The sequence below is a fragment of the Canis aureus genome, chromosome 38 (assembly GCF_053574225.1).
Source record: "Canis aureus isolate CA01 chromosome 38, VMU_Caureus_v.1.0, whole genome shotgun sequence".
Lineage (NCBI taxonomy): Eukaryota > Metazoa > Chordata > Mammalia > Carnivora > Canidae > Canis > Canis aureus.
Genome location: NC_135648.1, coordinates 22,347,117 through 22,367,819, shown reverse-complemented (window position 1 = coordinate 22,367,819; position 20,703 = coordinate 22,347,117). Strand labels below are relative to the sequence as shown.

The 20,703-nt window shown below is 41.5% G+C and overlaps 1 protein-coding gene across 4 annotated transcripts in view; it reads right to left on the bottom strand.

Annotated features, from left to right (window-relative positions):
• Positions 1-90: 90 nt before the first annotated feature.
• The window catches only part of RBBP5 (RB binding protein 5, histone lysine methyltransferase complex subunit), a 39,560-nt gene continuing 18,947 nt past the window's right edge, over positions 91-20,703 (bottom strand). For 3 of the 4 annotated variants that reach the window (XM_077886582.1, XM_077886584.1, XM_077886585.1), the window contains 11 exons: positions 17,358-17,498; positions 16,078-16,240; positions 13,575-13,684; positions 12,404-12,523; positions 12,162-12,315; positions 11,997-12,068; positions 11,273-11,390; positions 9,645-9,714; positions 9,015-9,244; positions 7,766-7,957; positions 91-2,143 (listed from right to left, as the gene is read on the bottom strand). In XM_077886582.1, the coding sequence (XP_077742708.1) occupies positions 2,115-2,143; positions 7,766-7,957; positions 9,015-9,244; positions 9,645-9,714; positions 11,273-11,390; positions 11,997-12,068; positions 12,162-12,315; positions 12,404-12,523; positions 13,575-13,684; positions 16,078-16,240; positions 17,358-17,498 (1,399 nt within the window). In that variant the 3' untranslated portion in view covers positions 91-2,114. The remainder of the gene's footprint in view (positions 2,144-7,765; positions 7,958-9,014; positions 9,245-9,644; positions 9,715-11,272; positions 11,391-11,996; positions 12,069-12,161; positions 12,316-12,403; positions 12,524-13,574; positions 13,685-16,077; positions 16,241-17,357; positions 17,499-20,703) is intronic. The other variant, XM_077886583.1, reaches the window with a different exon arrangement.

Here is a 20,703-nt window from a genome sequence, read left to right as displayed (position 1 = left end):
TAACATCAGTATAGTAAACTGTATTTCCTGTCATACAAATCAAAGGGGCTAGTGAGTTTCAGAAGCAGTGTCCACAAACATCCACACCTGTTCTTTAATAAACATCCAATTTTATTTACAAAGCATTAAAGCTTCAGCAAGAAGTAACCCAAGGCTAAGTCTCATCTTGTACAAAACTATGGAACATTAAAAAACGAAATGGCAGGGGTGAGGTGGGGGAAAGGAATGACAAAAGAGAAGAGAATGTGCATATGCTGTACAGATTGAGAAAACCAAACTGGATAGAGAGTTTCAGGAGCTGAAAAAAAATCCCAAAAGCATAAATAATTATTAGGAACTGCTGCCAGAGACCAATTGACAGGGCTGAAGCCAATTTTCTCAGTAGCCAGTTTAGGAGGCAGGCATAACCTAAACATCCCAATGCACAGGCAGAGGACATCAAGCTACCTTGCCCACTGAAATAAGGCAGAGACCTTGGGCATCACACAGTTTGTTGCAAGATCCAGACCAAGGTGCAGGTACACAGAGAAATGGAATGGAAACAATGTTGGCAAAACAAAACACAAGCCCAGTGAGCCACCTGCCAATTTCAACCACTGGTCTGACATGAAACAGGAAATGAAATTCACAAAGTGAGCATTTGAGGAAAAAAGTGGTGGCATCTAAAAATACAGGCATTTTGGAACTGACTCAGGGGGAGCTCTTACTTCAACTACTGAGTGTTTTGGTTCCAAAAGATGGAGCAGGAGAAAGAGGCTCTTCCTGACGTAAGTCTACTTTGATTGCTATCCTAAAATCCCAAAGATAATCAACCTGTGTGGCTGCCCGCAGGAGCAACCCAGCTGCTGATAGAACTCACAATAAGCACAGCGCTGAAACTCTGCTTTGAGAATACCGTGAGGACCAGGACAACCCAGGTCAAGCACTTCCAGTCAGCCAAAGGCTTGCCATACCCGGGGACTCTGGGTTCTCAGAGAATCTCAAACACCTTGTGTACAGATCCATCCAATCTGCTACTTTTTATATAAAGAACAAAAAATGCAAGAAGCAGAAAGTAAAAAAAAATTTTTTTAAAAGCTAAGCAACCTTTCACAGAAAGGAAGAGACTGAGAACACGCCGGATGGAGGAGGTGCGGGCTACGGGAAGGGAACAATGTTGTGACTGAAGGGGAGAGACAGAGATCCACATGCAATGATAAAAAAACAAATTTTTCCTTGATCTTTGATTTGAACTGTGTTGCTGCTGCTTTGATTTCGGATGGTTTTACATTAGTCCTTTGCATAGATTCCCCCACCCCAATCAAAAAGAGACACCGTGTTTGTTTCCCTCTCTGGACGCCAGCACGGGTGAAGCAATACGTACTACTGATGATTCTTTGCTGAAGATGGATAAAACGAGCTATCTTCAAAAACCATGATTAATGAGAATGTACCAGTACCGGAGGAAAACATGCAATGAAAGGAAAACAAGGAAAAACCTTGACGCTCTTACAGCCCAGCTTCTGGAGCAAAATGGGGTATGTTAAGAAGAGGGGGCCTTTATCTTTCTTCCCTTTCTGAAAACTTGAAAGCTTTCGAGCACTTTCTTTCCTGCCCATCCTCTGTTGTACACACTATGGAAATACAGGAGGTATCTGGTGAGAAGAATTAAGTTTTAAAATGGAAGACAGAATATGCAACAAGTTTTTCTAGGTTACCGGCAGCAAAATTTCAGATAAGAGTAAGTCACTCGAGGACATGCACTGAGGATGGAAGGCAAATAGGATAGGAAATGTCAGGTGAAAATGATCCTGGGTACAACAGATGAGCAAAACTGGTCTCTTTTCTCCAGCAATATAACTAAGCACTGAAGTTTGAATGAGTCAAAACTTCTGTTTGATGTCTTCACAAATCCTCATTCCTGAGAGCCTATTTGGACTTATGCTTGAAAGGAAAGGGCTGTATACTCTTCTTCCATAATTCAATTCTTCATTCAAACATATGATTCACTCCTTCCGCCTCTGGGTCGGAGGCAAAGGCCTTTGTTTTAAATTAAAGTCAATCTCAAGTGACTGACCAGTGTCCAGAGGCCACATGATGGCAAAGTGAGAAAGAACGAAGGACTTCAAGTGTCTTCATAAAAGTTCTGAGATTGCTCCCCCTGCTAAAGAGATCAAACACAAAAAGACATCTTTTAGCATCAACTTATACCGGTAGCTTGCAAGAAAAGAAATACTGACGGATGCTGGATGATACCTGAAGAGCGCACATGGGTTAAGAATTCCCCCTTTCAATTAAAACCAACTCTAACTCCCATTTACTCTTCACTGAAGCAACAAATAATCCAAATCCCCAACCTCTACCCTAATACTTTCCTTAGTACTGCCCCAAAAGGGGGGAGGGGAGGGGGGGGGAGGGAGGCAAAATGATCGGAGTTCTACACATTTTCTAAGCTGTTAGCCATTCCCTGACATGTTAACAAATGCTTAATAAAAAAAAAATGCATTAAGTAGAGGAAAGGAAAATCTTTCATATATTAATTAGTTACTAAATAATTAACAATGAGCAACAGACCCCTTTCCAAGCACCCCTGTGCCTTAACTGACATTCTCCTCACTTTAGTGTCCCAATATGATGAAATGTTAATGAAATCTACTGCTGGCATTTCTATGCGCCAACAACCGATCATTTAAAAAAAACCTAAATGGTAAAGTCAAATGAACACTTCCCTGATTATTCCATAGAAGCTGTTCAAACCTCTGAGGGACATCCTTAAATGGGCTGCTGTGAAATATTAACTAGGAAGTGTAAGAAGAGAACAAGGTGAAGAAAATCCTCCCAGATGTCATCTGGAATGGGGGGGGGGGGGGCGGGAGGGCACATGCCACTTGAAGGTATAAAATGGTTAAAAAATAACTGTCCCAAGTTATGAAAGAAAAGTACCCCATTTATAAACTTTGCTTTTAACCTGATTTTTAAAAAGTTCAAGCACAGATGAAAACTGGCAATAAAAATAGATTTCCATTTGCCTGAGAACAGATGAGAAGTTATGAGATACAAATTCTTCTGGATGCTACACTGTTAAAAATCAATTTTAAACTTTATACAGTTAAGTAAGAGAAGAAATTTCTTTAGCCATTTTTCAGATCTGTCAACATAAAACATAACAATATCTTGAATTGATTTTTTAAAAAAATCCTTGAGGTAGAGGAATCTCCTCCACTGCTGCGATACCATGCCTTTATTGCATTAGGGCTGGTCTCACTGGCTGTTCCCCACAGGTACCCTGACCAATCTTCTTTTAGCCGTTTAAAAATGAGCACACCATTAAAGTTTTGAGCCCAAATCACAAAAGGAAAAACTGGTTTGATCACAAATCAATAGTAATAATAAGCACTCAAGATGACTCAGGAGGTACATTATACTGATTATTTGCGGTCACTTAATGTTTCTGTATTGTCCTCATTCATGTGGACAGCTGGAAAAAAAAAAAAAAAGAGCCTTGTCCAGGCATCAGGTAACAAACCAAAACCCACAGCAAGCAGTAACACTATGAGCAAGATAAAATACAGAGCAACAGCAACATGAGAAGAGCTCCAGGCTACTTAAAAATCTGCCCCAAGGATCTGTATTATTTTGCTGCAACATAAAAAAAATCACCAGTAACATAAGAAAAACTGAGCTCATGATGAAGAGCTGTTACTGGTACCTCCAGACGGCAGCCAAAGTGAAGGAGGCCCAAGGAAACAATGGATATTAACTTTCAAATATTACCTTAGTCCACTAATTAGATCACAAAGAATGAAAAAGAAGATCTCAACTAGCTGATTTTTAGCAGGAGTTCATAAATTAGTCTTTGAAAGATTGCTCATTTAAAAAAAAAAAAAAAGAGAGAAGAGGTGGAGAAAGTATTCAGTCCCCACCAAGTATTCAGAACAAAGGGATTCAGGAGGTGGCTCAGAGGCCTGGGGTGGCAGGCTGGCACCAGGACATCAATGACGTGGCCCCACTCAGGGAAACTCGCCTGGTGTCCATGTGCCCCCAGAAGTTGCGCCTCTGCTGCCTCTGCCCTTTGTCACCTGCAAGAGACCCAGGTATATACCAACTTCTTCATGCCCGCCACCCCAAGAGCTCTTCAGACCATGTGTGTAATGTGCCACAACTTTGCCACACTTGCTAGAAGCCCAAGTCCCTGGGGAATCCCTGAGCCATCCCAGGACAATGAGGACCGTGGTGGTTCGGCCCAATCTCAAGTCTCTGTTCTGAGGACTGTACTCTGGAGAGAATCTAGTAAGAAAATTGAGGGGAATCCCACAGATGGTGCCAATGATGTTGATCTGGCCTTTCGTAAAGTCCTAAGCTCAGGGCTACCCTCACTAAGTAAGCTTCACTGACGGGTCCTCGTTCATCAGAGAAAGTGTGTCTTCGTGGATGTAGGTCCAATAAGGCTAGCTAACACTGATGATCAAGAAGAATCTTCTGTAGCCCCAGACTCCAGATGGCCAGATTATTTCTACAGAGGTCAGGTGTCTTCCAATCTTCCCGTGAAGACTGCCATCATCTCCTGTGGCAACACGCAACAGACCCCATCAGCTTTGTCGGGGGGCCAGTGAGGCCTTACTCACTAGCTCCTTCCATAACTGCTCAGCAGCAGATTTCAACCAACAGTCACCACAGTTATCTAACCTGAGCAGCGACACAGGCTGCACACCTATGATCCCGTCAAACAGTTTGGGTCTAATGGAAAAGTAGGGCACTGGGGCAGAGGCGAGGTCCACAAAGCCTTGAATCTATCAACACAACCTACAGACCATCGATTTTTGAAGACACTTCAAACTCAGGCACTTTGGATCAAGTTTCGTTTCTTAATATCCCCTGGAAAATCTACAATGAGCGCACATAATGCTTTTTATAGAAAATCTGAGGTATGGAAGAGTACAAAATTCAAATGCCAAAGAGATTTCACCTCAGCGGCCTCTGCAGTGAAGTGTGGCGGGAGAACCAAGGGAATTCAACAGCATGTGCCAGCCAGCCTTCACCTGCCCCAGACCCTCCAGGCTGACCATGGTATTGGAGGAGGTCCCAGTTTTGCCCAAAAAATCCCACATAAAAGCTGTGATCGGTTGTCCTGAAATTCAGACATCTGAGGAGTTCTCAGACACCCAGTTTCACCCTATGCGATGTACAGCCTCCTCCACAAGCTCCAAACCACACAGCAGCCAGCCCATGAAACTCGATGCAGCCCTTCTGAGGAAGTTGTGGAAGCAAACCACAATGCACCTCCCACCCTTTGATTTTTTTTTTTTTTTTTTAAGATTCTGCTCCTCTGCACCCTCTGGTTTAATCTGGCCATTGCAGTTATGGAGATTTCCATTCAGGAAAAGGTTAACTAACAGGGCCAGAGGAGAAAATGGGAGGAAGGAACTATAATTTACGTGGGGAAGTTTGCACTGCACAGTCATGACAGGCTGGTGAGATGTGTGCATTATCTGCAGTTGTTCTATGTGTGTGTGTTGTCAGAAAAGGTACCATTCCCCCCGGTCTGATACACTGAAGTCTCTAGACCCTTTAAAGGATGAAGCTGTTAAAACAGCTGCCTCCCTCTAAGGCTCATCAACTCACACACCTAATAAAAACAAAGCAGAAAATAAAAGTCCAGTTTACAGCACCCTGCTCTTCCAAGATAGAGGTTCTAGCTTTACTGAGGTCAGTACCTCATTTAACCTTGTCAGCAAAGTGAGTAGAAATAAACTCCTAACAGGACCTAGAGACTCGTATCCACTCTTGCTAAGAGCTTGAAACACTGACTTCTAATACTGACGTATCTATTTTTACATACAGTTCAAAATCTCACTGCAAACTATTCAGTATTTTGAGAATTTTAGGAAATAAAAATGACTGAGTAGACTTTCTGACATTTGATTTTGACTCTCATTTAGACAAGTTTGAAGTACAGCTGAGAGACATCACTGCTACTGTAAAATCTAACAGCAGTTCATGGTGTCTCTGACAGAAACCCAAGTGGGAAAGGCCAGAGATAATTATTTACTGCTAGTGATCACATCAACTATAACTAAAAGTTGATTAAAGAGAGAAACGTTCATTTTCAAAAACTTTTAAATGATTTACATGGCATACACATACTATTAAAAAGCAAATGATTAATTACTGGCAGGTTCTGAAGAAGCTAGTGGACTATGTCCTAGAGTATTTCAATTAATTCAATATGTCTGGCCATACTTAATTTTTAAATTTTTTTTCTGGCCACATTTTATTTATCTTTATCTTAAGTAGGCCTCACACCCAGTGTGGAGCCTGATGCAGGGCTTGAACTCCCCACCCTGAGACAAGACCTGAGCTGAGATCAGGAGTCAGACGCTTAACCAACTGAGCCACCCAGGCACCCCTGTGGCCACATTTTAAATCACCCTGAAGCATTTCAGCTCTTCAAGCCAGAAAAATCTATTTAAACTTAAGCCGTGCTTTTCTCTGTGGCATCAGCTTATACAAGAAGTAGGTTATAGAGGGATCGCTTTTATTTACATTAATCAATTACCGACCTGCCATCTTTGCTGGCAATGGCCATGTAACTTTTCCCAGCTATTTAAAAATATATATAGAAAGTGAAGCCTTAAGTGGATTGAATGTGGAAGTGCTGATTCTCACTGGAACACCATAAATACTGCTGTTGGGGAAAAAACATTGGTGCTCAGTGTTCTGTGTTGGCTGTAAAAACCTACAATCTAAGTCTAACATGTATGAGGTGGGATGTGAATTAGTCTGCTTTAGCTTTCCTATGGAAGGGAATTCAGGTTCATACGAATGACAGCAGGTCAACCTCCAACAAGGATCTGTCACACACCGCAGTCATGTGTCCCCATCAGCACAGATGGGGTCACACACTCAAGTTGAAATTTTAAAGCAAGAGGGAAAAAAACCTGCAAACAACCACTGGTGTCTGATCAGTCATGTCTCTGAGTCTATTGACCTAGCTGCAGGAAATCCAGAGCACTGTATTCACTAAAGCAGTGCTCACATATAGACCATTTTCCAAAAGTCAACAATGAATAGAATTGGACTCAATTTGATCACTATTTTCCAAACAAGAGACCATCTGGCCTATACCCACAAGTATTTGACAGGAAATTAAAACTGTTCTGTCCCCCAATAAACTCCCTCAATCGTAAAAACGTGACAAATAATCTCCTATCTGGAAAAACATCTCACCTTCTTCCTTAACATGACGGTACTACTGACAATTTTTTAATTATTACTTCTAGACTACTGACTACTGACTGACAGGGGGAGAACCACCACCTCTGGAATTAGAACAAATAAAGACAAGACGCTACAAACAGGACTGTATAAAGCAAGCTTGTATTTCTGGTCATCTGTCTGACTCTCTAATTTGAGGCAAAATAAAACAAACCTAGAAGCAAATATAGGCAAAGAAATTAATTAAACCAGGGGTTCTTGTCCTTTTTGGAGATCACAGACCTCTACATGAATCTGCTGAAAGCTATGGGCATCCTCCCCACAAAAACATTCATATAGTATTTTGCATATACATAGATTCCCTGAAACCTCTTCATGGGTCCAACGTTAAAAGCCACCGAATTAAGCCAAATCTGGTGTAGCTAGCCCATGGCAGCAGCCTAACACTGAGAAAATCGGCCAGTGGGAAAAGGAGGGAAGGAAGGAAAGGGTGCTGCAGTTACATGGAGTCAGGGGCTGTACAGAGCAAGGCCGCGAAGCAAGCCAGACAGTGCTCCCAATGTGTCCTTACCTGCCAACGGCTGGCTGAGCTCCGCCTGCACTTTACCCTTCGCTGATCCTTCCAGAGGTAAACCTCTGTCCCCTTTGTAGAGTTTCGGTTTAAATGGAGAATCTTTCTCTTTACCTTTTGATCCTTTAGGCCGGCCTGCTTGCTTCTTCTTGGATTTGCCATCCCCCTTCACACCCAGTAGTGGATGGACTTCTGTAAAAGGATAGAGAGGCACGGGAAGGGATCCACATACCGCCCACCCCAGCACACCAACTAGGCACAGGCCACATACCATTACTCCCTGGGAGCATAGTGCTGCCCTCATGTCCCAGACTCATTAAAACCAGGAGAAAAGTGTGCGCTTACTAATTATAAAACTTGAAAAGAATGGCCCTTGAATGAGAAATAGTTACTTGGTCAAAGGGCAAGAGTGGCCTGTATGGTTCATATTATAGCAGCTCTAAACCAAAACAGAAGCTGAGAGACACACTGGCAACCTATCACACCAAGCCAGACCAGGAATGCACACACGCGCACTGGTGGGTGAGAGTAGAAAGGAAATGGGGCTTTGCATCCAAGACAACCAGGGTAACAATCCTGACTCCCCCACTTCCTGAGACCTTGGGCAAGTCACTGGACCTCTCAAAGCCTAAATTTTCTCCTTTGTAAAGCAGAGATAATAAAACAACTGTGGAGCTGATGTAAAACTCACCAGTGACACATAAACAACAGTGCCTGAAACAATACAGCACACTATCAAGTGACATCAAGGAAACGCATAATTAAGTAACTATGGTCAGCTAAAGGGAGAGAAGGATGTTCAACAGTAAATATACACACATACATACACGCCCAGACTTATCCCCAAGAAGTAATGAATGATAAAGGCTTCCAGAGTCAGACTGTAAAAGCAAGTAGGAAGAATCAAAAGATTATCCAGGTCTGACTGGTACTTCACCACTTGATAAAACCACTCCACTCTACAGAAAAAAAAAGAATGGTATAATGAAACACACTCTGAGCCAGAAGTCAGAGGGTGTCACGTTGTCATTTAGGCAAGTACTAGAAGGCACAATTTCTCCAATTTAAAAGAGAAAGCAGATGAAATCATTACAAACTTGTAAGGCACTATTAAAAAAAAAAAAAAAAAAAAAAAAAACCCCAGGAAATTTCCTTCAAGGTAAAATCACTCAAATGGGAAATTACCAGACAGTGCCAGAGAGTAAAAAGTGGTATCTATCAGGCAACAGGGAAAAGACAGAGCCCTTACCATCATTAGGTACTCCTTGAAGTTCTATATTGGTTGTTTTGGGCTTCTTCTTCGGTGGCTGGGACCCATCTGCTGAAGACTGCCTCTTCTTCTCTGAACTAGCCCCTTCATCCATCAGGGAGGTTTGGACCGCATCCGGTGGGGGGCCATAAGGATTTTCTTCTGGATCTTCTACCTCAGGGGCAATGGGTAAATATAATAGAGCCTTTGAATCTTCCAGCTCTTCATCACTATTTGGATCAGGATCAGGCAAGGGATTGGAAAAAAGAGGAGACAGTTGCTTAAACCATGAACCCTTCCTCTAGGGCAGAATCACCTATATTAACCCATAAGCAACAAGTATGGATCTAGAACTTTAAGAAAGCCAAAATGAGTAAAAAGAAATCAGACAATGAATAACAAAGCCATAGTAAAAATAAATGGTATAAATGAATTATTTCAGTTTTTCTTAAGATTTTCTATCAGGGGAAAAGAGAAGGGACATCTGGTATACCAAAGGAGTTATTTATCACTTTGACCTAATGAATGGAGGACAGCCAGGGGAGGTGAGCAGTACACCACAGCTGGAGGAGGAGGAGGAGGTGTAGCAGCAGCAGCAGCACCCCACAGCCATGCCTACAGAGGACTCACCTGCTACAGAAGGCAGCAATAGGGTCCACACTGGTGACATCCACTTCCTCATCCTCTGCAGCATCAGCCCCTGCAGGGCAGAAACGCGGCACAGGTGTGAGATGAAGGAAAAGACAGCTTTTTTTACTTGCAGCCTAATGATTTCTCTAAACTGAAATTCCAGAGAAACAAAGGAGGAAAACCAAACTCAATCATTGCACAAGTCTGTGCTGACTCTCCACCCCATGCTGGGCACTGGGGATACAGCGACAACCCAGAAAGCCACATGCAGTTCTTCAGTAAAAACTCCACACCCTAACCAGGAAGACAGATATCAACAAGTAATTTCAATTCCATACGCTGTGATGTGCTAAGGAGGAGAAATAACTTAGGTGAGTTTAGAAAGGTTTCACACAACACAATCCAGCAACATCAATATAATCCAGAACAGGCTGCTTCCCTGATGACCTGCCTAGAACACAGGTGGCATATATGTTATCTAACATCACACACGTGAGGACCAGCACTTTCAATCTGGAAGAACCAACCTCAATCCCAATTCCCTAATTCCTGGCACCGTCCCATGGTCCAGCAGGCCATGACCTGTGGCATTAATTACTTAGCGAGTAATTAATTCATAACCAGGAATACTAAGGATTCATCCACATGAACCCCTTTAGATATAAAGCCCTGTGTTAGGGCAGCCCAGGGTGTGATCCTGGAGACCCTGGATCAAGTCCCACATTCAGGCTCTCTGTATGGTACCTGCTTTTCCCTCTGCCTGTGTCTCTGCCTCTCTCTCTCTCTCTGTGTCTCTATGAATAAATAAATAAAATCATTAAAAATAAATAACTAGGGATCCCTGGGTGGCACAGCGGTTTGGCGCCTGCCTTTGGCCCAGGGCGCGATCCTGGAGACCCGGGACCGAATCCCACGTCGGGCTCCCGGTGCATGGAGCCTGCTTCTCCCTCTGCCTGTGTCTCTGCCTCTCTTTCTCTCTGTTTGACTATCATAAATAAATAAAAAATTTTTTAAAAAAATAAATAACTAAAGCCCTGTGTTAGACAACCATGGGGATTGAAAAGCCAAATCTTTATTCTAAAGGAGCTTCCTATCTAAGTCGTTCAGAAAACAAGATTTAAAAATAACAATGAGGGGCACCTGGATGGCCTAGTTGGTAGAGCAGGTGACTCTTGATCTTGGGGTCATGAGTTCAAGCTGCACAATGGGCACAGAGTTTACTTAAAAATCAAATAAACAATGATCATTATCACACTCATAATCAAAAATAACATTTGAATGCTTACCCTGGCCTAGGCACTACACTGAGAGCCTTACAGGAATTCTCTCATTTATTCCCCACAACACTATTTTACAGATAAGGAAAATCAGGTTTGGAGAATAAGCATTTTGCCCAAGGCAGTCGAACTCCAGAGCTGTGCTGTTTACCTTCATTGTACTGCCATACCTGATATAGACTGAGCACCCAGCACGACCAGCTGACCATCTACAATTCATCAGGAAACACGGAGAAATGGCAAAAGAGCTGCTGAACCCTAGTAAAAATGCCCACTGTATGCAGAGACTCTCAGAACACTGTCAAAACCGTGTAGGCTTGAAGAAAAGAAACTGCAGTCCAGAAATATTACCTGTCTGCTCAGGCTCACTCTTATCTTCATCTTCAATATCAAACTCTGATTCCCTTTCCTCATATTCCACATTTTCATCCAGCTCCTTGAAATCTGGTGCAAACGCACTCCAATTTTCCTATGCCACAAATGAAATATACTACTTAACCATATGAGAAACAACAGTGTGTAAGCTAGCCATTACTGATTTAAATGACAGAGCACTGAAGACTCAACTCTGAGGTTTTATTTGGCAAATCATAAAAATCAGGTACCTATAGGTTTTACTGGTTTAAAGTATTTAGATATTTAATGTTCCAAGTTATTAACTATAGTTGTTTCATGAGAACTGCCATCTTTAATCTTTTTAAGATGTACTTATCAGGTAAAATGTTACCTTTTCTTAGGAGTACACGATTATGAACATGATTAAAGGTGTTCAAAATAAAAATAAGATCTAAAACAGAGACTGAGCTGAAAATAAGAAAGCAAAAGAAAACTCAGGGAACAGAAAAATATAACAAAGTACCCCAGACTTTCTCCCTGAAGACAGAGGTAGCAAATCACGCTTTGGACCAAGATCTTCCCATCAAAATAAAGCAAAACTGAATCAATTTAATTAGGTTACAAGAATCACATGCAAAAGAAATTAAACAGATCGTTTTTAGCTTACTATCTATAAGGCTCTCTGCTATAAACAGAGGATATTTACCTTCTAAGCCAATTAAACCAGAAAAATACTTACTACTTGATTTTGTGCCCAGATAGATACCACTCCACTTGAAATGGATGCTATGATGGGTCGAACAGGATGCCACTAAATGCAAGGAAGGAAAGAAAAATCAGCTCTAAGAATGGATCCGAGATTACATGTTTCACATCAGTCACAAGGGCAACCTCTCCTACTTACAGCTACATCCAAGAGGAGTTCTCCTCTTGTCCCATGGAGAATCTTCACCAGGTTGCCAATGCTCTTCTCCCAGATGTACAAGGCATGCTGCCGAGCTGAACCAGCCACGATATATTCCCCATCCCCAGAGAAACAACATTTCTTCCACGGGGTCCTAAAAGACAAAGAGAGGACCCAAGGAGAACCAGAAGCTGAGTTCAGCTCATGAACTCCCCTGCATTATCCTAGGTGGTGATACATACCTATTTACCAAGTCCTGTAACTTCTGCATGGGTTCAGGCTCTCCATCTCTTCCACAAGTTAAGATTTCTCTGCCATCATAAACTCGGATTATTCGATCTGCTGTGTTAATTAAAAAGCAACTAGAGAAGGGATAAAGACATTAACACAAGAGGTCAGAAATCAGTTTCTGTTAACATTTTCTACCTGTTATTTAGAACAGTACCACAGAACTAACTACTCCATTGAGAAGACTCAGTGACAGGCTAGCTTACTTATGTATTTACTTGTCACCTTCCAAAGCGAAATAGAAGCTGAAGTGAAAACATGTTCTATACTTTCTGTGTATCCCTGAACCCTATATACACAAACTGATCTTCAGTATTTTTTTAATCTTTAGTATTTGATTGAAATTCAAGATCTCCAAAATGAAACCAGCTTGCTGAATTCACAAACTTACGTAGTAAGACGTACAGTGAGTACTTCATTTCTTTGGCCCATTTTATACGTGACATATTCTTTCTAACGAGTTGATAAACTAAATATGTCATTTTAAAATGTTAAACTTTCTACTGTTACATTGGAAATCTGTCCAAAATGTTAAGTTATTTCACTACCTTCCTACAGACTTCACTAGGCTTTTCTTAATTCAAGAGAACTTTGAACATGAGTGTCCTCTAAGTACACGTGGGTGCTCCTATACAAGATAAGAGGACTGTTACCTGCCCTCCTGACACTGACAACCTAACTCTTCTCATTTCTGTTGACCTATCTACTTCTAGCTGGGCAACCATACTTATCAGAAAAACATCTGAAAGCAAGAGAGTACATACGTTTTGTGTAAATAGAGTGTATGTTTAATTATGTGAATTCTGTGACCTCAGTTCTGATTACTAAAATAGCTCATCTTTACCCAGTACATATATATGCCAGACATTTTATTTCTAAGCACATACCACCCAGATATCTTTTCTGTAAAGGAACTGCCTAGTAATTGCCAGAAAAGAGGATGTAACTGCTGGTTCAATGCAATAAAATTGTATGAACTTAAGAATCAAATACTGACAGTTTCTAGTTATTTTCAAGTAAACTTTCTTAAAGATTTAAGTATAATATACACAAAAACTGTGAATCTCAATGTATTTTTGCATTCTACTCACTTTTAAAACTGTCCCTAAAAAGACAAGGTCTCACCTCCCCTTCCGGGCAAATTCTATGGACTTAATAGCTGTGGTATTGCTCGTTCCAGTTGTTACTCTGAAGGAAGCAACAAGATCCTGAGAATCTGTTTTTAGGACCAAAATCTAAAGTTCAAAGGAAAAAAAAAAATTAAGTATTTTGATAACTTACAGTAATTAGATCTGGCTTCCATTTCTAAAGCTGAGCAGAGACTAGGTAAAAATATAAACACCTCATATATTCAACCTGATTAATTGATTCAACCTGATTAATTACCTTTTAATTCTTCAAATAAAGGACCATCTCTTTAATCTATTCTAAAAATACAATGTTTAGGAGTGCTTGGGTAGCTCAGTCAGTTAAGCGTCTGCCTTTGGCTCAGGTCATGATCCCAAAGCCCTGCATCAGGCTCCCCACTCAGAGGGGAGTCTTCTTTCCAGCTGTCCTCAGCCCCTGCTTATGCTCACTTGTGCACTCTATCGCTCTCTCAAATAAATAAAATCCTAAAAAAACTACAACGTTTAGTGTTATTCACAATAGTCAAAAGGTGGAAGCAACCCAAGTACCATCAACAGATGAGTGGATAAAAGGGGGTAAATGACTACAGTGGAATATATTCAGCTGTGAAAAGGAGGAAATTCTGGCACATGCTGTGCATGAAGGAATCTTCAGGACATCAGGCTAAATGACATAAACCAGTGACAAAAAGATAGATATTGTATGAGTCCACTTACATGAAGTACCTAGGGTAGCCAAATTTATACACACAGAAAGAATGCTGTTTGCCACCAAGAGGTGGGAAGGAGCAAGGAATAGGAGGTTCCCTCTTAACAAGTACAGAGTTTTAGTTTCATAAGATGAAAACAATTCTGGAGACACATGGTAGTGATAGGTACACAATGTGAATGTACTCAATACTACTAAACTATGCACTTAAGAATGCTTAAGACGGGGTGCCTGGGTGGCTCAGTTGGTTAAGCATCTGCTTTTGGCTCAGATCATGATCCCAGGGACCTGGGATGGAGCCCGGCATCAGGCTCCCTGCTCCATGGGAAGGCTGCCTCTGTCCCTCCCCCTGCTTGTCCTCTCTCTCTCTCGCTCTCTCACGGTCTCCCTCACTCTCTCTCCAGTAAATAAAATCTTAAAAAGAAAAAGATGGGGGATCCCTGGGTGGCTCAGTGGTTTAGCACCTGCCTTCGGCCCAGGGCGTGATCCTGGAGTCCCAGGATCGAGTACCGCATCGAGCTCCCTGCATGGAGCCTGCTTCTCCCTCTGCCTGTGTCTCTGCCTCTCTGTGTCTCTCATGAATAAATAAATAAAATCTTAAAAAAAAAAAGAAAAAGAAAAAGATGGTTAAGATCATAGACTTTTTGTTGTGCATTTTACCACAATTTCCAAAAATGGCCACTTTCTAAGATAGCCATACAATTATACTAGCCTATATGCTCCAATCACCATTAAAAAAAAAAAAAAAAAAAATCAAACTGCCTAATGGAACTACAAACTCTAAGCTTAAAAGGGACCTTAGAAGAGTACCTGGGTGGCTCAGCTGGCTAAGTGTACAACTCTTGGTTTCAGCTCAGGTCATGATCTCAAGGTCCTGAGATAAAGCCCAGCGTCGATTCCCACACTCAGCAGAGTCTGCTTTACTCCCTTTCTCATGCTCTCCTTCTCCCTCTGGCCCTACCACCCCACCTGACCCCTTGGCTTGCACATGCACATATACTCTCCCTAAAATAAGTAAGTAAATCTTTAAAAAAATCAAAGCAAAATAGGGACCTGAGAGCTCAGCTAACCTAACTTCTTACTCTATAAAACTACAGGTTAAGCTGGCCTGAATTTTAAATATTTACAGAACTAGGCATTAAGACATTCTGATCAGATGTGTTCCATTTTATACTATGACTTTTAAATTTTATAAATGAGTAATGGCCTTCCTTATTAGCAAAAGGCCCCTCCACCCTTTCTAAGCCAAGTAGTCTCTGATCACTCTAAATAAAAACAACAGGGTGGCTCAGTGGGTGAGCATCTGCCTTCGGTTCAGGGAGTGATCCTGGGGTCTGGGATCAAGTCCTGCATCAGGCTCCTTGCGGGGAGCCTGTATGTCTGCCTGTCTCTCGCTGTCTCTCTCATGAATAAATTAAATCTTTAAAAAAAAAAAAAAAAAGAACAGGGCGCCTGGGTGGCTCAGTCGGTTAAGCATCTGTCTTTAGCTCAGGTCATGATCCCAGAGTCCCATGGCTGGCTCACTGCTTGGCGGGGGGAGCCTGCTTCTCCCTCTCCCTCTCCCATTGCTTGTGCATGCTGTCAAATAAAATCTTTAAAAAAAATTTTTTTAATAAATCAATCCAAAAAACTATTATGAAGGCATGTGAGAAAAAATAGGTCACATTTGCCACAGGTAGGAGACAGGCTTAGTCCAGGGATAAAAGATATTTCAAAGAAAGCAGAACAAGTAAACACAAAATAAGCCACTGCACAGGATGACTGATGCCCATTGCTCTGCTTGCAGGCTTACCTTGCCTTTTGCATTTCCTGTATAGATATATTCCCCTCTTCTATCAAAAGATGCAACCACGTTCAAATCGGAGTCGTCATCTACCGGCAGAACAACATGCTTGGAATCTGAAAGGGTCAACATGACAGGAGCAGATTTCATGGGACACACGAGAACCTTGTTCCTGTTTAAAAATATGAATAATACATTGGCTGTTGCTTTGGTATCAAAAGGCTGATTCTCTTGCCCTTTTCCCTGATCTCTTGCTATCTCCATCACCTATCCCGGCCCAAGCAAATTTAAAACAGTAGAAAGCCTAAAATCCAAATGTCTAATAACAGGGAAACGACTGAATATAGCTACCAGATCCTAGCTTAACAAAACAAAATGTAATCATAAAAAATAAATACGAAGAAGTAGCAAGCCAGTAGAAATATGTATGCAATAAAGTAAAAAGGCAAAATGCTAACTAAAATGATGTAAAGGGATGCCTGGGTGGCTCAGTGGTTGTGCATCCCGGGATCGAGTCCCACATTAGGCTCCCAGCATGCCTATGTCTCTGCCTCGCTCTGTCTCTCATGAATAAATAAAATCTTTAAAATAAAATAAAATGATGCAAAAATACATTACTTATGTACATCTCATATGTATATAATGTGCTTTATGAACTATAAAGCACTAGATAATAAACATTATGCTTAAAGAGAGGGTGACTACTAAAGAGCCAAGAGAAATGAAGACAGTTATGTCTGGGTAATGGAATGGTGTATAACTCTTTCTCTTAAATGTTGTTTTAAATGTAGCTTGCTTGCTTGCTTTCTTTCTTTCTTTCTTTTTCTTTCTTTCTCTTTTCTTTCTTTCTTTCTTTCTTTCTTTTTCTTTCTTTCTTTTTCCTTTTCTTCTTTTCCCTTTCCCCTTTCCATCTATCTATCTATCTATCTATTTATTTATTTATATGAGTTTTAATATTGAACTATTTCCCTCTAAAGAAATTCAAATAACTGGGGAGGTGGAGCAGGCAAAAAGCTCCAGGTCAAGGACCAGTTATTATTCTCATTCCTATCTCTGCCCACTTCCAAAGTCTTAATATTGCCCAGTTTTTAATTATATAATACAATAACACTCTCCTTAAAATCTATTCAGTAAAGCCAACCTAAAGAGAAACATTATTTTATGTAGAAGATTTGAATAGATGTGTGCTTTTGCCTCCTAAACCTTAAACTGAACTTGTCATGAGCCTGGAGCTAGGCCACAAAGAATCAGACCCTGCCCCAGGAAAGAACAGTGCCAGTGAAACATACTGATCTCGTGGATGGTACTGGACTTTTAGGATGGGTGAAGGGAACCGAAACCTCTGGTCGCAGTCGCCTGAAAGAACATCCCACTGTGACACTATGTTATCAGTGGAAGCACTCACGAGCTTATGACCATCTCGACTCCAGCTGAAAAAAAAAAAAAGAAGTAAATTAGTACATATCCTAAGTTAAAGTACACTGTACCACTCTTATGGATAAAAATACATGAGTTGCACATCCTGCCCTTGGTGCAGGTATCAACACTATTTTTTTCTTTTTCTTTTTAATTTTTTATTTATTTATGATAATCACAGAGAGAGAGAGAGAGAGAGAGAGAGAGAGAGAGAGGGAGGGAGGGAGGGAGGGAGGGAGAGAAGCAGGCTCCATGCACCGGGAGCCCGACGTGGGATTCGATCCCGGGTCTCCAGGATCGCGCCCTGGGCCAAAGGCAGGCGCCAAACCGCTGCGCCACCCAGGGATCCCTTCTTCTTTTTTTTTTTTTTTTTTTTTTACATATACTCAAATCCACAAGCTTTTCCAACTAAACAGTAAATAATAGAATGTTTTCATGACATTTTTGTATGTAGTAATAAAAGCTCTTAATAGTTCAAGATAATACTACAAGTGGCCCCAGGAATAAAAGATTCAAACATTAAGAAGAGTCTACAATCCAAAAAAAAAAAAGTCTACAATCTGCTAGCCCTTAAATGTTGATGTAACAACTGGGGTCGGCAGGCAGTATCTGAGCTTTCTGAAGGTTGTCCCAGAAATAGCACCATCACAGTGTAAATAAAACAATAAAAATTAGTACCTGTTATTTAAAATAACTAAAAAAGGGGAGGGGGGAATCCCTGGGTGGTTCAGCGGCTTAGTGCCTGCCTTCAGCTCAGAGCATGATCCTGGAGTCCCGGGATCGAGTCCCACATCAGGATCCCTGCATGGAGCCTGCTTTTCTCCCTCTGCCTGTGCCTCTCTCTGTGTGTGTCTCTCATGAATAAATAAATAAAATCTTTAAAAACAAAGCAAAACAAAATAAAATAACTAAGAAAGGAATTAATTCCTCCTGCTAAGTACAGCTAAAGACTCTGGACAACATACATAAACACAAAAAAAAAACTCTGGAGGGCAGAGCAAGGACAGACTGGCTAGAGACTACAGGATATGAGGAATGACACAGGATTTTCTTTTTGCCTTATACATCCCAGACTGAATGATGGAGAAGCCAACAGTCCTGTTACACCAACAGGCTCACACAAATAAAGCCTCAAGACAAGCCTGCTTTCACTGGCCACAGGATCAGGAAAGGACAGCTCACAGAGACAGAAAACTTTTAGGCAAGAATTACTATACTCTAGCAACCAATGTGGAAAATAGCGTAGTTCCACCTTCATCCCAATCAACAAAATCTAAATAGAGTCTAGAACTTCACTATTGCCTATTTATAGAAAGGCACCTTTCCCCACTAACTGCACTACTGTCAAAGAAAGCTCAGTGGGCAGCCAGATGTTCATACCCACCAGTCTGTAATGAGGACTCCCACTGCAGTGTTAGTGGAGCCCACATGGAGAACAGGAACAAGGCACTTCTACCCTTCCAGCCAGGATGGTATCAGCCTAGGCGGTCAGTGGGGAGCCTGAACTTCCAACCCCACCTAACATAATGAAGCCAAGTAAGGGGCAGCCCTGGTGGCACAGCGGTTTGGCGCCGCCTGCAGCCTGGGGTGTGATCCTGGAGACCCAGGATCGAGTCCCACGTCGGGCTCCCTGCATGGAGCCTGCTTCTCCCTCTCCCTGTGTCTCTGCCTCTCTCCCTCTGTGTCTATGAATAAATAAATAAAATCTTAAAAAAAAAACAAACAAAAAAAAAAAACAAAAAGAACAAATATTGAAAAAAAAAAATGAAGCCAAGTAAGAAGCCTGGACTTTCCACCCATCTGGCAATTAACAAGATGGCACTCTCTCTTCTTTGCTGGCAAGTGTCAGAGGAGGCCAGCTAAAACACAAGATTTATTTTTTTTTTTTTAATTTTTATTTATTTATGATTGTCACACAGGGAGAGAGAGAGAGAGAGAGAGAGAGAGGCGCAGAGACACAGGCAGAGGGAGAAGCAGGCTCCATGCACCGGGAGCCCAATGTGGGATCTGATCCCAGGTCTCCAGGATCGCGCCCTGGGCCAAAGGCAGGCGCCAAACCGCTGCACCACCCAGGGATCCCTAGAACACAAGATTTAAAAAAGCCCCACAGTCTCATAGCACAACACCCAAAATGTTAGTTTTCAAAAGAAAATCACTGTCAATCCAAAACAAGTGTTGTATTTTTTTTTAAAGATTTTATTTATTGGGCAGCCTGGGTGGCTCAGCGGTTTAGCGCCGCCTTCGGTCAGGGCCTGATCCTGGAGACCTAGGATCGAGTCCCACGTCGGGCTCCCTGCGTGGAGCCTGCTTCTCCCTCTGCCTCTCTCTCTGTGTGCGGGTCTCTCATGAATAAATGAATAAAATCTTAAAACAACAACCACAAAAAAGATTTTATTTATTTAGTAATGAGAGAGACAGACAGAGAGGCAGAGACACAGGCAGAGGGAGAAGCAGGCTCCATTCAGGAAGCCTGATGCGGGACTCAATCCCGGGACTCCAGGATCATGCCCCAAGCTGAAGGCAGGCGCCCAACCGCTGAGCCACTCAGGTATCCCAAAAGAGAAGTTTCAAAAGAAAATCACTATCAATCCAAAACTAGAAGACAAACCATGAGAGACTCCTAACTTTGGGAAACAAAGGGTTGCTGAAGGGGAGGTGGATGGGGGATGGGGTAACTGAGTAATAGGCATTAAGGGCGGCAAATGAGATGAACACTGGGTGTTACAGTGTATGTTGGCAAACTGAGTTTATATTAAAAAAAAATTCAAGAACAAAAATCATCGCAACTTGAAAGAGAAAAGACACCGAGATAACATTGATGTTAGAATTATTTGACAAGGATTTTAATGCAGTCATCATAAATATGTTTCCATAAGCAATTATGAAAATGCTTGAAATAAGTGAAAAATAAAATAAAATAAACAAAAAGTCTTAGCAAAGAAATAAAAGATACAGAGAAGACCAGAAATGGGAATTTTAGAAATGAAACACAGAACTAAAATAAGAAACCCAATAGACAGTTTCAGCAGCCAATGAAGAAAAAAGAGGAAAGAATCAGTGAACTGGAAGATGGAATAACTCAAATTCTATGATCAGCAAAAATATCCTTCAGGTATAAAAAAGTGAATCAAGACATTTGGCCAGAAGATCTACCCTCAAAAACTGATTCAAGGAAGTTCTCTAAATGGAAAGGAAATGATAAAAGGAAGAATCTTAGAA